The sequence below is a fragment of the Rhamphochromis sp. 'chilingali' genome (assembly GCF_963969265.1).
Source record: "Rhamphochromis sp. 'chilingali' genome assembly, chromosome: 17".
Taxonomy (NCBI): domain Eukaryota; kingdom Metazoa; phylum Chordata; class Actinopteri; order Cichliformes; family Cichlidae; genus Rhamphochromis; species Rhamphochromis sp. 'chilingali'.
Genome location: NC_137944.1, coordinates 11,720,208 through 11,736,583, shown reverse-complemented (window position 1 = coordinate 11,736,583; position 16,376 = coordinate 11,720,208). Strand labels below are relative to the sequence as shown.

Sequence of the window (16,376 nt, the reverse complement as noted above, 5' to 3'; positions counted from 1 at the left end):
ACTGAGTGATGGGGGGTGGACAGCAGATCTTTAAAGTGAATAGACTGCTGTGACACGCTTAAGCTATCTGCTTGCATGTCTGTTTAATGCGGCAGAATTACACACTGCCACTTCCAAATATCAAGTCCCGTGCAGATTTAGTCGTTGCCCTGCATCTGTGCCGTGCTAACTGAAATCTGGATTGCGGTCAGCATAGTAAACAAACTCTATCATCGCACGTTGGCACTGGATAAAAATAAGCGATGCCCTTCAAAAGAAAATGTCTCTGCGTTGATGATGGCGATGCAACTTTTTCTAATAAGAAGCTGTTTTTCATTTTATGCGTAAAGGGACAAATAAATATAGCCCGGCGCTGTTTTTTCTCCAAACCATGGGAAGATCCCTCATAACGGCTGGATGTGTGGGTGTGTGTATTACATGGTCATGGGTGTGAGAGAAAGATTTAGCTTACATCAATCCTCAGTGCATTCACTCAGGCCCATCAGAGGATGAAGAAAAACACTGTAGCAGTTTTACATCTGTAAGCAAACAGCAGTTTATATGTTTGCAGCAGATGGCTGCAGATCCGGGTCAGTCCTCATCCCTTTCAGAATGAGCCCGTCTGTTTCCAACAGCCCTCGAGCCTAAAACTTTCTTTAGAGGACAGCAACTATACATCCATCATAATCTACTGAAAGGAAGTGGTTTAAGGGAAAGTGGGAGGATGAAAACTGCCGTTTGCAAAAAGAAAACTTCATCTAATTACAATCTAATCACTATAAAAGGTGATCAAATGCAGCCAAATCTCTAACAGGTCCATTTCAGAATACTTTTTTTAAACTATTTTTAAGACAGCAAAAAAAATGCCCCATATATACAAGAACTATATTTTTTGTACCCTTCCTAAGCACTGCTTAGACTGACCTTTCACCTCATTAACATCTCGGCCGGTCTTGATTCTAGGATCCAGAATTAGCTCTGCTATCACTGGCATGAAGAGTGTTGACCAAGTAGGAAAAAGTCATGGAGGAAATGGGTGAAGAAGGACACACCCCGGGGAGAGAAAGCATGATAGAGTGGGATAATTTTAATGGAGGGTTTTCCCTAACAAAACGTAACCACAGCGCTAAAGTGTTTCAGTGCAGTGCCTCAGCCAAGTGAAAGGAAAAAACACAATCCCAAGAGTTCTCCACTGCTGTGGACAGAAAAGACACTGATAGGGTACAAACTACTGACTAGGAAATTGCACATTATTCATCTCTATACTCTCTTGCTGCCTTATAAGTTTCTTATAACAGCGGTCCTCAACCCCCGGGCCACAGGCGGGTACCGGTCCGTGAGTTGTTTGGTACTTGAGCTACAGTACCAAGATTTGTAACATTTATAAGGTGATTGTTTAAAAGCCTGAACTCAAGAAGTGTTGATCTGATGAGCAGGAAAACTGAAAAATAGGCCAGAAACAGCCTGTTAGGTGTAACTCCACAATACCTCAGTTAGCAGGTGTGTAGCTACACCCAGATCTATCAATGTCTACAGATGGATGACTAAGCAGAAATTTAACACTGTCAAAAAAGCTGTTGTCTTCTGTTTGAGACCCTAATCACAAGTGATCGTCAGCGGAATTCATGTTCATAAAAAATTACGCTGAAATCCATTCAATAGTTCTCAAGAGATTCAAATAATGACCTGGTAGCATTAAACAAGTTAGCTCTCAAGATCTAACATAAATTATGTGCACGGTCCTTGTCAGCAACACAGAAGATCCAGGTTTGTAGGCTCATCTTAGCTGCCTCTGCCACAGAGTTGTCCCTGTGCTTACTCTCCTCTCATGCCCCTCCTTTGCGTTTAATCTCATAAACGGCTGTGGCTACAACTGTAGCTGCCTCCACCAGTGTGTGAATGCGAGAGTAAATGAATAGTGGAATTGTAAAGCGCTTTGGGTGCCTTGAAAAGCGCTATATAAATCCAATCCATTATTATTAATATTAGAACTTTCTCTTCAGACTTATCACTAAATACTTGAACTTTACTGCTGTTATCTTTTTTCCACCCTCTCACATAAAGTGAAAGTCACACCTCTCTCCCTGTTGTTTTTCTCCCCGTATAGCAAAGATGAGTCAGGAGCATCACACTGTGACGGCTTCACCAGAAACCAGAAGCTTCTCTGCAAAAAGGCTCACACGCGGCAATGGTTTTTTTCTCAGTGTGTCAAAAGATGTGGCAAAAACATGAAATTGCCACGTTAAATTTAGAGAAGTTTCACACACACCAGTCAATCCAGCTTCCAAGTGGGCGGTTTCGGGTTTGAAGTGTACCACTTGGAAAACCCTGGGACGGCCATTTAAAGGGGGGTTACAATGTGCTCTTAGGCTCGCTGGTGCATCTGACGGCATGTGCATGTGTGTTTCCAGGGAGAAATGTGTTACAAACATGTGGCACAGTACTCACCAATGCAGGCGTGGACGCGGACTGTCAGCTGGGTCCGTAAAATAACGCTGTGCTTCTTCCCTCTGGACCTGAGAGACATTGGAGGGAGGAAACAAGAGAATTAAATTTGAGTCAAAACTAAATTGTCTAAGTTTTGTCTCTTCTATCATAGCCAAAAACAGCTGACATGATGAGACTGATGCACACAAACGTGGGCGTGCATTACATTTATACCCCCATATTGATACACATCTGATTCTTTTCAGACAGCAGAACGGCAGCAGACATAACAGGCATTTTCACAAGTGCGCACCTCCGCGTGGCATCGTTCCCATGAGCAAACACTCATGGAAACCCTATTTTCAGTGGGAAGGCATACAAATGTCAAGATAAAGTACAATATTATGTTACGCTATCTGTTATACCCTTACGTCCTAATCGCTAGGAACTAATCAGCGACTTCAATCACTAACAAACTGATACCATCCAGCCCACGCAGGGAAAGCATGACTCTGATAGCATTTACCGCTGGAATTATGCATAACATGCTCTTAGGAAAAAACAGTCAAACAAGAGAGCACCTGGCCTCTAATCCTTCTATTACAATGTTATCAGATTTGCTAGGAAATAGAGCAAAATGTTAACACAATCTTTGAGATGCGAACAAACACAAATTCATTTTTCTTTCTTTTCTGGTAGTCTGTTGTGTAAGAATGGCAGTCAAAGCAACTGAACTGTGGGAGGAAAGTTAGGCTAGCATGAAACACATAGTGGTGTGGGCACACAGTTTAACTATATACTGACTTGTCAGTCACAAAGTAGGCCCACTCTAAAGTATTCCCATCATTAATTTTGTTGATTGAGCTTTAACATCAAGTTGCCATAAACAAGACGGTCGAGATGGTGAAGGCAGTTTCCAGAGGTTCTCTGTCAGAAGCTTCCACTTTCTGGACTTCCAGTTTCATTGGGGCATTGAGATAGTCCAGAATAAATGAGGCTCCTTTTTTGGGTCATTAATGGTCTTCTGGGGAAAAAATGTGGCAATAAAAAAATCATCATGGAGTTGAAAGAAATGGAGTGACTGCAAAATATTGACTGAAAAGGTGTAGCCTGTAGCTTTAGCTTATTACATCCACCCTTTTTACATTGAAAAATCTAACTGGCAACACTTTTATAACTAGATTTTACCAAACAAAGACCAAATCACCAAAGAGAAACTAATGCTTCATAAACAATCGGTCCTTAATTTTATACCTAGTTAGCTTTATACCTAGTTAGCATATTATTTTCATTTTATGCAGTTGAAACAATAGATACAGTTCCAATTTTAGTTTTTTACTTTTTTTTTTTTTACAGATTTCGATTGAAATAAAACACCTTTGGATAAGTATTAGGGACATCACAGTACCGTGGGCCACTTTGGGGCTGCTGCTACACACAGGCAGCAAAAGCAGAAACTTCAAGATTCTTGACCACAGTCACCTTCAGACACCACAACCAGCTGCGTCTTGTACGCACAGGTAAATAAGTGAATAAGCTACACTTGTAACGTCTGAGGTCTTTTTGCAACCACACACAATACACAAATTGGACATAAACAGCTTCAGGATCTGGAAAACGCAAAGCAACGCAAAGTGTGTTGAACCTGCCTTCTTCTTCATGGCCACCAGTGGGCAATACTCATGGTGGGACTTTCTTATTTCCCAATGAGTTCATGGGCTCAGTCACTCATTTATGTCTTTTATGTAAATCTCGGCCATAATACGTTTCAGAAATATCATCCAGGGTGCAGTCATTGGCTAATGATTTGTGATTAATGAGACGTTAGCCAATGAGCTAATGTTTCAAAACAGCAAGATGACAACATCTAAAACATTCATCTTGCGACTTCACAGACCAACATTTGATGTCATGGCAACCATGTCCACTTTTTATACCGCCTATCTTTGCAACCAGGGAACTCGCCCCCTGTTGGATGTTAGAAGAATGTAGATTTAAGGCACTTCTATATTGCCTTTTCAGACTCATGGAAGCTACAGTTAGAACAGAAGCAAAAGTTATGGGCCTAACTGTACATCCTTCTTTTATACACAGTGGATGCCTGTGATTGACATAAGTATGATATGTTGAAGTCAGGCGTAAAGGGTTCAAAGGGAGATTCCTTTGCATCACAAGCTACAGCCATCTACAGTGACTTCCAGTGGAAGCAGAGCAATTATTGTCACCCGAGGGCTTTGTTTACTGTAAGCTGTGGAGAGCACTGTCCTGCCATAGCTGCAATCACAACACTGTGTTTGATGTGTGGAAGCATAAATTCAGCTAACACCAATGTGCTCTTTAGAAACCTGCAGATATTTTTAGTGATAGAGAAGTTTCCGTTTTCTGGATCAGTTATTTAGTAAAAACTACAGGGAAAAAAACCCTTTTCTCATTATTCTATAAAAGATATTGTATGTGTGTGACCAGCAGACTTTATGGTTATTTATAAATTAAAACTGTTATTGTGGGATTATAGAGGTTGTGGCTGATAACTATTTTAAATGGATCCATCTAGTCAATCCTGATATCCACTGCTTAAAGTTTTTATTTCCCAGATGCTGTTAAAGGGAACCATTGTGTTATCATTATGCTTACAGCTCTTGAATTCTACTGCAGGAGTTTTCTGTGATTCATAATTGCACTTTTTTATCCCATGCTGGGCCTTAATGCAAGTAATGTTCAACGTTGGATCAAATGCAACTTAGCCAAGTTTATTCTGATTGGCTGCCCCTCACAAACAGAAGGTTTGAACAAGAAGTGGGCAGGGCTTCTTGCCTAAGATGACCATATTAGGGGTATCAACCCTCATTGACATCATACAGCTGTCTGAAGATTGACCTTTTTGCTCACAGATATCATTTGCATGTACTGACCTCATTATTTGAAACTCATTCAGCAATGTAACAGTATATACTTAGTATGACAGAAAAATACGTTAACGCATCACTGAGCCTATTAAAGCACATGTTAAAGGTACGTTCTGACATTGGTTGGGATTAATTTAGTCTTTTATAACACTATATAGACAGCTTTCATTGTGCAGAATGAATTTAGAAAGAATTCATCCTCACCCTTTGTGACATTTTGCCAAGACGAGGTCAAACCCAAACCAAAAACGCATGATTCATTTCTTACTGTCAGCTCATTATGACCTCGGTTAAAGCCACAGTTTGATAGAATGACTGACAGAACTGTCCAATCCAGTTCCTCAACACAAACGAGCCTTTCTTCGCCTATCTGTCATCTGTCATATGGCTTACCGAGCGCACAAGAAAGATACACACATTTGAAAACAAATAGATAGATATGCACATGGAAACAACCACTTATAATAAACACAGAGACTAACAAGGCTCTGGGGTCTGCCATCACTTATCAGGCAGCCGCCCCCAGTCCTAAACAGACTGACATACCTACACAAACGTACATTGTCACACACATGTGCTGCTGCTTAACAGCTGCCTTCTCCGTGTGGCGGTCAGAGCTCTTTGTGTATAAACGGCTTTGAGCCAATGTTTGCCCGTTTGTGTTACAGCTAATTAGCTAAAGTTACAAGGACTGATCAGCTAAGCAACTGTTTATACTCGTTTTTTTAGATGAGTCTTGGGCAATCAGATCACAAATGAACAGCGCTAAAGGCAAGTATAAAGACGAGACCACCAAGACACATTGCAATTGTTCAAACCACTTCCCGAGGTGGTCTGGGGAGCTTTTGACCACATATCCTGTGTGCTAAAGTGTCCTGATCAATCCCCAACTCTGGCATAACGGGAAATTTATTCGTGGTGGTCCTGTTTGGTCTGGTTCTGCACCTTCTTGGGTGCCACAAATGACTTTGTCCTAACAAAATAACCAGGAGGAAGAGCTAGGACAAACGTATCAGTTCTTGAAATACTTTGTTTTCTTTGCTAGCCCTTTCTTAAACCAATTTAGAGCTTATCTGGCAACAGATTGACGTAATAACTCCCACATAATCACTTCTGTTAGTGAGAGAGTAGGGAAATCTGACCACAACAGACACTTGAAAGCCCCCAACGGTTACCAGTGAGCCAGCGAACGTGGAGTAATCATGCTACAATAATGGTATAGCATTGACAGCATTCCTAACTTTAATTTGTTCTATTACCTAATTTCAGGATTTTCCAATTTAACTAGCTCTATTAATTGATATTAACAAAATATAGTCACCGTTTACGTTTTTTTGAGTTACTTTTGCCTTCATATCAACTCAAAGCAGTTTGGCCGTTCTACTCAAAGTCACTTAAATCTTCTTCATCCCCATTCTAAAGCTCAGTTTTCATTTCAGCAGGTCACGTTGACCATCTCTACTTGTCTAAATGGGCTGATTAATGAGAAGTTGAACAGCGTGTGTAGCTGGAAGCCACAAAGACAGGATTGCATAATAATGTTGGACTCAAATTCAGGTTTTGGTTGTAACTTGAATCCTATACAAATGTATCCGACGTTGAACCTTAGTTGCTGGTGCTAATATGCTAGCCTCAGGCCCTGAGGTTTTCTCACAGTTTTTAATTGCAGACACTGGCCACCTATCAGAGAAGAAAACTGTTTCCATTTGCAATATAAAAATTAGCACACTTACATGACCTAAAACAATACCATTCAGAGGAATAGGCGGAGAGATGCTAGAGTGGCAGGAAAATTACATGTTATGGGATTTACAACAGATCCAGGGTAGGGTTGCTGTAGCCTAAGTGACACGCTAACACAGTTTAAGGAATAAAAAGAAAATCAGGTTCACCAGGGACTGAAGTAACATTCACTATAATGGAAATCATATGCTTGTCAACACTAATGAGCCACATACGAGTTTATGAGTTTTGAACAATAGCCAAAGCACATAATCTAAGGTGATTAACATATTAAATATTCCATTTTCTGGGTGTAATCCTAATCCTGATTTACTGAGATGTCAATACAGCCAGGAGGTTTGATAGAGGTTTCAAAGCCCTTTTACAAAGTCATCACACCGTCGTCTCTACATTCAAGCTGTAAACTGTGAAATACTGTCACAAAGAAGACGAGAATATTAATCATACAATGGGAGAATAGCTGTTGCTGTGGAAGGGAGGGCACACGTGTCCTGCTTTCCAGAGTGCTTCATACTTTCCATGAACTTGCGCTTCCAAGAAATCCATATCCAACAGCTTGTGATTCTCCCCATTTTATAAGAATGAAGAAACTCAGAAAATATGTGTACGTGTATGAGGGGGGAGAGGGCGCGGGGGTCTCGCTGCTTTAGATATTTTCGAGTGGTGAAGAGAGAGAGACTGTTTGGTATAAAGGGTACATGAGTCACTCTCACCCTGTGTCGTCCTGCTGAAAGCCCTCCAGCTCGTCCCTTTGCTCAGCCAGCGAGGACTCCAGATCCAGATAGGTTCCATTGTGGGACAGCTGAAGTGCACAGTCATCAAGCTACGGGATGGCAGAAACAAAATATACAAAGTTAAAGTAATAAAGGAAATACAACAAACGTGTCACTCTGCACACAGGGATGACCCATTGGGCTTCCTTTGTCTAGCGTCCCTTTACTATGTATATCCATGATTCACACCCCCTTTAAAAAAATAAAACAAGAAAGAACAACACTTTGAGCCTGTAAAATAAAGCCAGTTTATGGGGCAGGGGTTTGAACACAAGTGCACACAGTGGTCTGTGAAGGGGTGAGAAGCATTTCCAGGGTGCCTCTGCTTTCTGCATTAAAAAGCTGTTAAGGGAGTTAACTCGTAATAAAGGCCGCAGAACATGAAACCAAAACCAGAGTGGAACACAGCGACGGAACGGCACATTTTATTGCATTAAATACTAGCTGTGAAAAATATAACTCTCAGCTCGGCTCTATATGTTCGTTGAGCGAGCACAGCCTTGCACATGTCCAAGTTTTCGCGCTGGCGATTGATGACTTTCTGAGTTTTTTCACTTCTCATCCACCTCGCCTTCATGCATTTGCATGATCTAAGGTAACACTGCAGAGGGGCCTTTGTCAGAACTGACCCCCTGTGCTGTGTAAGAAGAAACCCAGCTGAGTTTGCGACCAGGTGCACAGTAATATATCAACCCGCCACTGGCACCAATGTTTATGAGTACGGTCACGGGTCGATAGCAGGTGGGAGCATCCGTCCCAGAGACAACTCTTAAAAAGCAACTTACGTCATTAGCTCGCAACAATCGGCTCTGTTTTTGCAACTGCTTCCTGAAGCTGCTGAAGTACGAATAAGTGAATGAGATCAGAGTCGCGCATTGGTATGTAGCAGCTCGGTGGCATCAGTGGGTTTAACTTAGATTGGCCTCTGGTGTGCTGCCAAATCCACACCCACCCACCCGGACAATCCATTCAGGCTGTGTGACGACAATTTCTGACCACCGATCACAAGACCTGCTGCTGCTTTCTGTCCATTCCTCCCTTTCAATCCTAAACAGAGAGACGGACTGTCGCATGGACTCACAGCATAAATATAACCTTGCTATATTTACTCTCCTCTGAGGCAGCATGAACACTGGAGCTCAAGAGTGGGTGTGTCTATGGGGGCAGGCAGCACTGCCTGAGCTGAAGTATTGGAAAGGGGAACCTAAGAAGCAGCAGGTTAGCATTATTTAGGTAATCCCAGAAACATGACAGTTGATAAGGACACAATGAATCATCTGTGTCAAACCTTCTAAGGCTGAAGGATGACATCAGTGTGGAAGTGCCAAACGCTGCAGTTCCTCTAATGGCCATTCAAGGCTGCCTCCCAAAGCAAGTACACTCATGTGATAAAATATTTATAATAGTATTCTACGGATAGTTTCCCCCTTCATGACAATTCTGCATTTTTTGGGGTTTTTTTTCTCATCTATCTGGATATTTGAGTTAGGGGCGTGGCCACATTGATTGACAAGTGTGCCAGAGCCTGCCTGGCCTCATCCAGCACTCCAAGGCACTGGGTTGGAGTTCTTCACTGCGTGCAGGCTGTTGGTCCCTCTTGGAGGATTTTCAAACAGAATACGTAACTTATATTAAGGCTTGTTGTGCGATGTACAAAGAAACAGTTTGCCCACTCTACCCTCTCATCCACCCTTTCATCCGGTGGTGGAAAACAGTGCTAATGCTAACAAAATCCAAAACCAGGGACTGATATCATGGTGGCTATGTCCCTGTTTTATACTGTCCATGACAGAAGCACATACTGTTTCTTCAAAGTTTAAAAAAAAGTTAACTCTAGCACAGGCACCATGCTAACAATAGGTTGGCATGGTAACGTGCTACTTAGCAAACAATGCATTACTTTGACAGAGTTTAACCACTGTGTGGAAATGTTTAATACCAACGCTGGTGTTGGTATTGGGTCGATACTTTGCTTCTATCCTTCTATTCTAGCCCACTGAACTGTGTTAAAAAAATGTAAAGGTAATTTTTTTGGAAATGAAAAAAAATATAAATAAACTTTTAGACAGGTACATTTAGATTCCAGGTATGAAAAAAAAATCAAAAAACACATAACTAGCTGAAAGGTATGTTTTTTTTCGATTGAATAATTATTATGAACAGTAAAAAATCAGTGATTTATTGTGCTCCCCTAAATATACTCCCTGTATAGGTTTAAAGTATCAATGTTGGTATTTATTTATTCACTTGGTTTTGGATCGATACCAACATTTGCAATATTGCACAGGAAAGATGGTGAAAAATCAGAATATCATCCAAAAATGGGTGTCATGTTTGCATGCCCTATGTTATTTCCATCCATCCTGAGGCTGTTAAGACATTTCACTGAAAAGCACAGATGTCGTCCTCACAGTGGAAAAAGTCAGGGGATCAGAAACCTCACAGGGATACATTGTCTTTGAAGCAAACACACCAGACCACACTGTGATCCCTCAAAACCTGTGAGGCTGCCACCGTGGCTCAAAATGTTAACCAGCTGAAAAGGAAATGCAAACACTTTAAAGGTAATCTCTGCGCTCCATAAATAGTTTCCCCAGCTGTTAAAGTCAAGCGCGATGCTACTGTCCTTCACACTTTTCATGCACGTGAGATTTGGTAAATCTCAAACCGAAAGAGAGGGGGTGGAGACAGTGGGCAGGTGAGGGTGGGGTTAATCACCCTTTGTCCCAGTGGCCTGGTTTTTCATGGAGGGACTAAAACAAAACAACAAAACATTTCTTGTGTCTAATCTGCTGCCATTATCAGCATTTATTTTCTTTTCAGCAACATCCCAGGCACGCTGTCTGACCCACGCTGCCCTCCTTTACCTCCACACAAGCACACTAACACTGCTTCAGCAGCGAGGAGTAAGCTTGGTCGTCCAAATGATGTCTCTTTTTTCTAAAACACGTAGTAATAACACAACACATCACGCTGCATGAGGCCGAGAGCAGCGGTGGCTCCAAAGAGGAACCGCAGGCTCTTCACAAGTCAAGTCTCTGGGGACTTGCTAGAGCAACACTTATTGGCTTGTATATACTTCGCGCTCGTTTTAATCAAATTCTCCCTCAAGAGCAAAGCAGGAGAAAATAGGGGAGAGTAGAGGGAGTGGGGGGGAGGAGGTGTAATTACTTCCATGTTAAAACAACACCGGGTCTGGTGGTGGTGATCGCATTTAACAACACTCTTACATAACTTACAAGACAACTTTCTTTAAAAAAAACTTTTTTCTTGCATCAAAATCAAAGCCTCAGAGGCTCTTTGAAGAGCGAGGGGGAGGGCGTGTTCAGCGTCGGCCATTAAACCTCCAATGCTGCTTTACTGGGAACCTTTTGGTAGTGGAATAAAAGTCGAGCTGTGAAGTCTGAGCTTGTTTGTGGCAGAAGCTGTAGCTGGTCGACTGATAGCGACCTGAATATCTGATATATTATTTTTATAATTTTTTTTGTCTCATTGCCTAAATTAAGTTGGGAATGTCTACAATCTAGCCTTTAGACTGCCTTTATCATCCACTTTAAGTTGACTTCCTTTAAAGCAGGAAGAGGTCAGTGATGATCTCTGCTGCCAGAATCCAAACTTCTGTTTAGCAGCTGGGACAAAGTGACACATCCCCGTGCACACCAAACCAGCAATACACTAATTTAGCTTTGGCAAGAGGTTCTAACCTTGTGTGTCTGTGTTTGTGTGTTTGAGAGTACGAACTGCTGCACGGCCATAGAGGTGGAGGAAGAGATGGAGGAAGAGGTCAGGAAAACCGCGGCACCCAAAGTGAGGAGAACAAAGTGTCGCAGGGATCCAGGCCCCGGCCGCAGGAATTCTGGGACAAGTGACCTATACTTTACATGCAGCCCAGCCAGCCGTGCACAGAGCTCTACCATCATCACAGCATAATAACACAGCAGGCTTTTTTTTCTTCCCCTTAGAGGAGAGCACAGGAGGTTAAAACAAAAATCAGGGAAAGGCTGTTTAAACAAAGACTAACTGAGAAAGCAAAGAGAACTGTCAGAAACAACTGAGCGCTTTTGACATTTTCCAATTATATAATAACACTCGAGCATTATAAGCACCAAGTTTTAGATCTGGACGGTCTGACGGGCAAATTTGCAACCACTCAAATTCATCCCTATAATCTAAGTGCAATATCCATTTGCCATTGCGCACAGCCTTCCTGGTGATGCGAGCGAAATTGCAAACACAAATGCAGGCTGTGCCATCTGTCCGACTATAGGTTGTAATCATAAGCTTTGCTGTGCCGTGGGCCATTTTTCATTTGTTTCGCGGTTTTTAAAGATGGGGGCAGCTAAAGATCGTCTGGTTCGGAAAACCGCTTCTGCTGCTTTGCTCTCAGGTCTGTGTGCCAGCAGTTAAAACTCCCCATTTTTTCCAGACTGTGCCAGTTTTTGTTTTTTTGTTTTCAACTCTGTTTAATCTACACTTTCAGCTTTAACTGTGTAGCAGCCACATAAATCATAAAAAACAAGGTCACATCTGCTGCACTTGTGCAGCCTCTGTGGGTGTGTTTGTGTGTCTGAGTCAACCTTGTCTGTAAGGAATGCGTTGCTTTTTCCTTCTTTTTTTGGTGGGGGGGTTGCTTAAACACTGAAATTGACTGAAAATGGTATCTCTTCTTCTCCGTCACACCCACCGTGTCCCATCGCATGTAGGTGAATGAGGCACCTCGGGATAAATCTGGCTGAACTAATGCCTCTGTGCAGCCACCTGTCACTGCCGCATGCAAAGCAGAGAGCAAAAAATACAGTGGGAAGCTTTATTCAGTGTATTTGGGACTTCAGGGAGGTGGGGTGTCCGTTTGTGCGTAGACTTCTCAGCAGAGAAGTTCCATTTTAGAGATTTCCTCAAGCTGGTGGAGATCCAAAGCCTTCCTCTGTGGCACTTTAGTGTCAGAGTGCCCACATTTACGAGTCATCAGGGGCATTTAGAGAAGTTGGTGTGAGGCAGGATGCCATAATAGGACCTGTGATGGAATGTAATTTACTTAGGTACTTTGCTGAAACACACTTTTTCTCAGGTTTTGCAGTTGAAACTGAAGACCCCACCAGTGAGAAGCAGGTATAGCTACTTCAATTCAGCCTTGAGGTGTTTGATGTTGTAAAGTAAAGACCCTACAATGATAAAGTGAAAACCATGACAATTAAATTACCCCCTATTAGCAAGGCTTTGAGCAACAGTGGAAAGGAAAAACTCCCTTTTAACAGGAAGAAACCAATGGCAGAGCCCGGCTCAGGGAGGGGTGTGACCGGTTGGAGGTGATGGAAGGAAAACAGGACAAAACACGCTGTGGAAGAGAGTCAGAGTGATAACAACTAATGATTTTATGCAAATTGTGTATAAACACAAAGTGAATGAAAAAAGGGGTGTGACTAAGAAACAGAGTGCATCATGGGAAGCTCCGAGCAGCTTATATCTATGGCAGCGTAACTAAGGGAGGATTCAGGGTCATCTGATCCAGCCCTATCTATATGCTTTATCAAAAAGGAAGTTTTAAGCCTAATGAAATGAGGGAGAGCCTTCCCTCCCATTCTACTTTTATTTTCTAGGAACCACGAGTGAGCCCGCAGTCTGAAAAAACAGAACTTAAAAAAGCATATTCACTGAAAATTGCAAATGAGCTAAAGGTGCTGCTCAGTATACGCAGGAAAAAGAGAAGCGTAAAGACTAAATGTGCCCAGAGAGGTTGACTGGGATGGGAGACACAGGTGGTGAGGGCAGACATGATGGAAATGAGGGAAAGAAACAAAGACCAGAAATTTAAAAAACAAACATAATGCAGAAAACAAACTTTCAAAGATAACCGAAAATAACTGATAGTTTCTAAACAAAAAGGACCACGACAGTTTTAATGTACTTGTATCTACTCAGCAGTATATTATTGATCAGTAAATAATGGGACAGACACTTACATGTAATCAGTGAATCATTATGATGTCATAATGTGATATATATGATTCTGAAAAGGCCTATTCTGCATAAGTTAACTTTGGATGTAATTTAACTATTAAGCATAATTGTGATTCCAAATAACTAAATTGTGCCAAATTTTCTCCTTTAAAAAACCCCCACTGTATTCATTTGTAATCAAACACAATGTTTTCCCCTCCTCTTGTTTTTGGTACCCTATGCCACCCCAATTTTTAAAATTCCGGAAACGCCCCTGTTAATCAATGTGAAGTGAAGTCCCCTTCTTCAGGAAGCTCCGCGCTTCAAGGCGAACACTTTATTTCAAACCCAGCGAGTTGTGCTTCCATGTGTTCTTTAAATAGCCTCTGGTGGATGGTGGCTCTGGAAGTTTACTTACAAGAGGCTTGAGCATAAAACCAGCATGCGTAAACTGAATGGAGTACGCATGTTCATCTATAAGTGTGTTTGAGTCAAAACATTAAAATAAATAACTAAATAAATAGCTCCTCAGTGACATTGTTAGTTGTCTCTAAGTCCAGAGTCATCTCCTAGCTTTGTGTGCAGCATGACTTGTTTACTACCCTGTTAATCCTACCTTGTGCGGAGCTTTGAGGAGCCGGTGGACTCCTGCGAGCTGGTTGATGAGGGGGATATCCTCTCTGAAGGAGTACAGGGGGGGTCTGGTCGGCTCTGGAAAGTTGGTGCTGTTGAAAGGATCGGTATCATCTAAAAACTGAACCCTGCAGACGAACGTGGCCATGGTGCATCCATGCAAGTGGTTCCTCTGTGAGGGCAGCCCGGCTTAATCAGAAGCGGAGCAGCTTTCTCTCCTGGTAACGACAACAAACCGCGGTCTCCAAGCAGCGCAGCAGCCTGTCCTCCCGCAGGACGGAGTGGATGGCACAGAGCGGTCCTCGCTTTGGTTCTGCTCCCTGAGCCTCCTCCTGCTGCCGCCGTGTTATTCTCGGAGAGGCAGGTGTCTGCAGGCGGACTTCAGCTCGGTGCCGGAGAGTGAAGGATCAGCGCAGCTTGGGACAGCCGGTCTGCTGTCTGAGTCCCAGTAAATCCACCCCCACCCCTCCGGTGTCTATTTTCCCCTCAGCCTCATCTCACCCTCCTCCCCCTCCTCAGATCACTGTCTCCGACTTAGCTGTGGCTTTCTATCTGAAGAGGAACGACACTAATCCTGTGGTACGTTTATGTAGACCAATGCAAATATTGAAATATTAATGCATGACCCAGAAGACCTTAGAAACATTACAGACGAAGCAAACCACCGGCTGAATACAGAGAAGTACATATATAAATACATATAAGAATGAATGTAATTTCCTCCTTAATGAGAGTTTACTTTACTTTATTTCAATACTGTGACACCTTTATTGAATAATGTATCAAATGAAACTATACAGGCATCTACAGTGAAAAGTGTGTTTGATGGAGTTTGAGGTTAGAAAACAATTCAGGTCAATTGTGACCTCTTTTGGCCAAACGCAGAATTGCAAGTGAAGACGTCTTGACACCTGCAATAGACAAACAGCTACCGCAGCTCTCCTTTCTTCTCCTCAGGTTGGCGACCGTTGCCTACCGATTACAGCACCTCATGGCCGTAAACTGGAGAAATGATTTTAAAAATGGATGAATAAAATCCAGACTAGTCTCATTTTTATTTGTTTATTTGATTTATTAACAATTTGACATTGGAGCTGCGTTATTAACCCCTATGTGGACTTACAACTACAAGGTTATTCATCATTTAAATGGTAATCAGCCTCTTGAGAAATACTTCAGTTTAGATGAGGTGCGTGGAGGGGTCAGTGGTTATCGGCTGCTGTTAATTTTAAGTGGGGTCATGAAATAGGAGACAAATTATACCTCACAGCTCCACGTTGTTTTGTGTGCGTGTGGACAGGGCCTCAAACCTGAAACACCCATGCACATTTACAGATATGTTTTGTGGGTTTATTTATGATAGGCTAATGGCAGAGAAGGCCATCTGATATCACCCTGGGTCAACACACAAATGATGATTTCATTACCAGGCCTCTGGAGAACTTCAAGACATATTGAGGAGGTAATTTAGCCATTTGAATCAGCTGTGTTGGATCAAGGTTACATCTAAAGCCTGCAGGACACCAGCCCTTGAGGCCTGGAGTTCCCCCACCCAGGGTTTCCCGTTTTTATCCCCGGCTGTTTTTATTCACATCTCTAACTATAGGCAGGACAATGGAGGCCTCTTGCATAGATGATCAGGTAAGTGCGTCAGGCTACAGTCACACTAAGCCAAACGGTGGTTTGAGACCACATAGTGCAACCAAAATTATTGCCACCATGTGCACCTCACAATGAAAACTAGTTGCCCTGAGGTTGAGGGTGCTGCAAGCTCAGCCTCTGGGTGGCCTTTTGATTGCTGCAACCAAGAGCAATTGATCTTAGACAGCAAAGAAAGTGCAGTCAGTCACCGACCAGAGGTTTTCCTCAACGTCAACCTGTTTTTCGTCTGATCTGACTGGAACCTTAAAGTGGACCTCTTAATGTTTCCCTTATTCTCTACCATTTATCTGCCATCGCTCATATTAAACAATAAGTT

The 16,376-nt window shown here is 42.4% G+C and overlaps 1 protein-coding gene across 5 annotated transcripts in view; it reads right to left on the bottom strand.

Annotated features, from left to right (window-relative positions):
* The window catches only part of fhod3a (formin homology 2 domain containing 3a), a 68,724-nt gene extending 53,891 nt beyond the window's left edge, over positions 1-14,833 (bottom strand). For all 5 annotated transcript variants that reach the window (XM_080862609.1, XM_080862611.1, XM_080862610.1 and 2 more), the window contains exons 1-3: positions 14,382-14,833; positions 7,769-7,878; positions 2,428-2,495 (exon numbers count right to left, since the gene is read on the bottom strand). In XM_080862609.1, coding sequence (XP_080718735.1) covers positions 2,428-2,495; positions 7,769-7,878; positions 14,382-14,546 — 343 coding nt within the window. In that variant the 5' untranslated portion in view covers positions 14,547-14,833. The remainder of the gene's footprint in view (positions 1-2,427; positions 2,496-7,768; positions 7,879-14,381) is intronic.
* Positions 14,834-16,376: the final 1,543 nt, after the last annotated feature.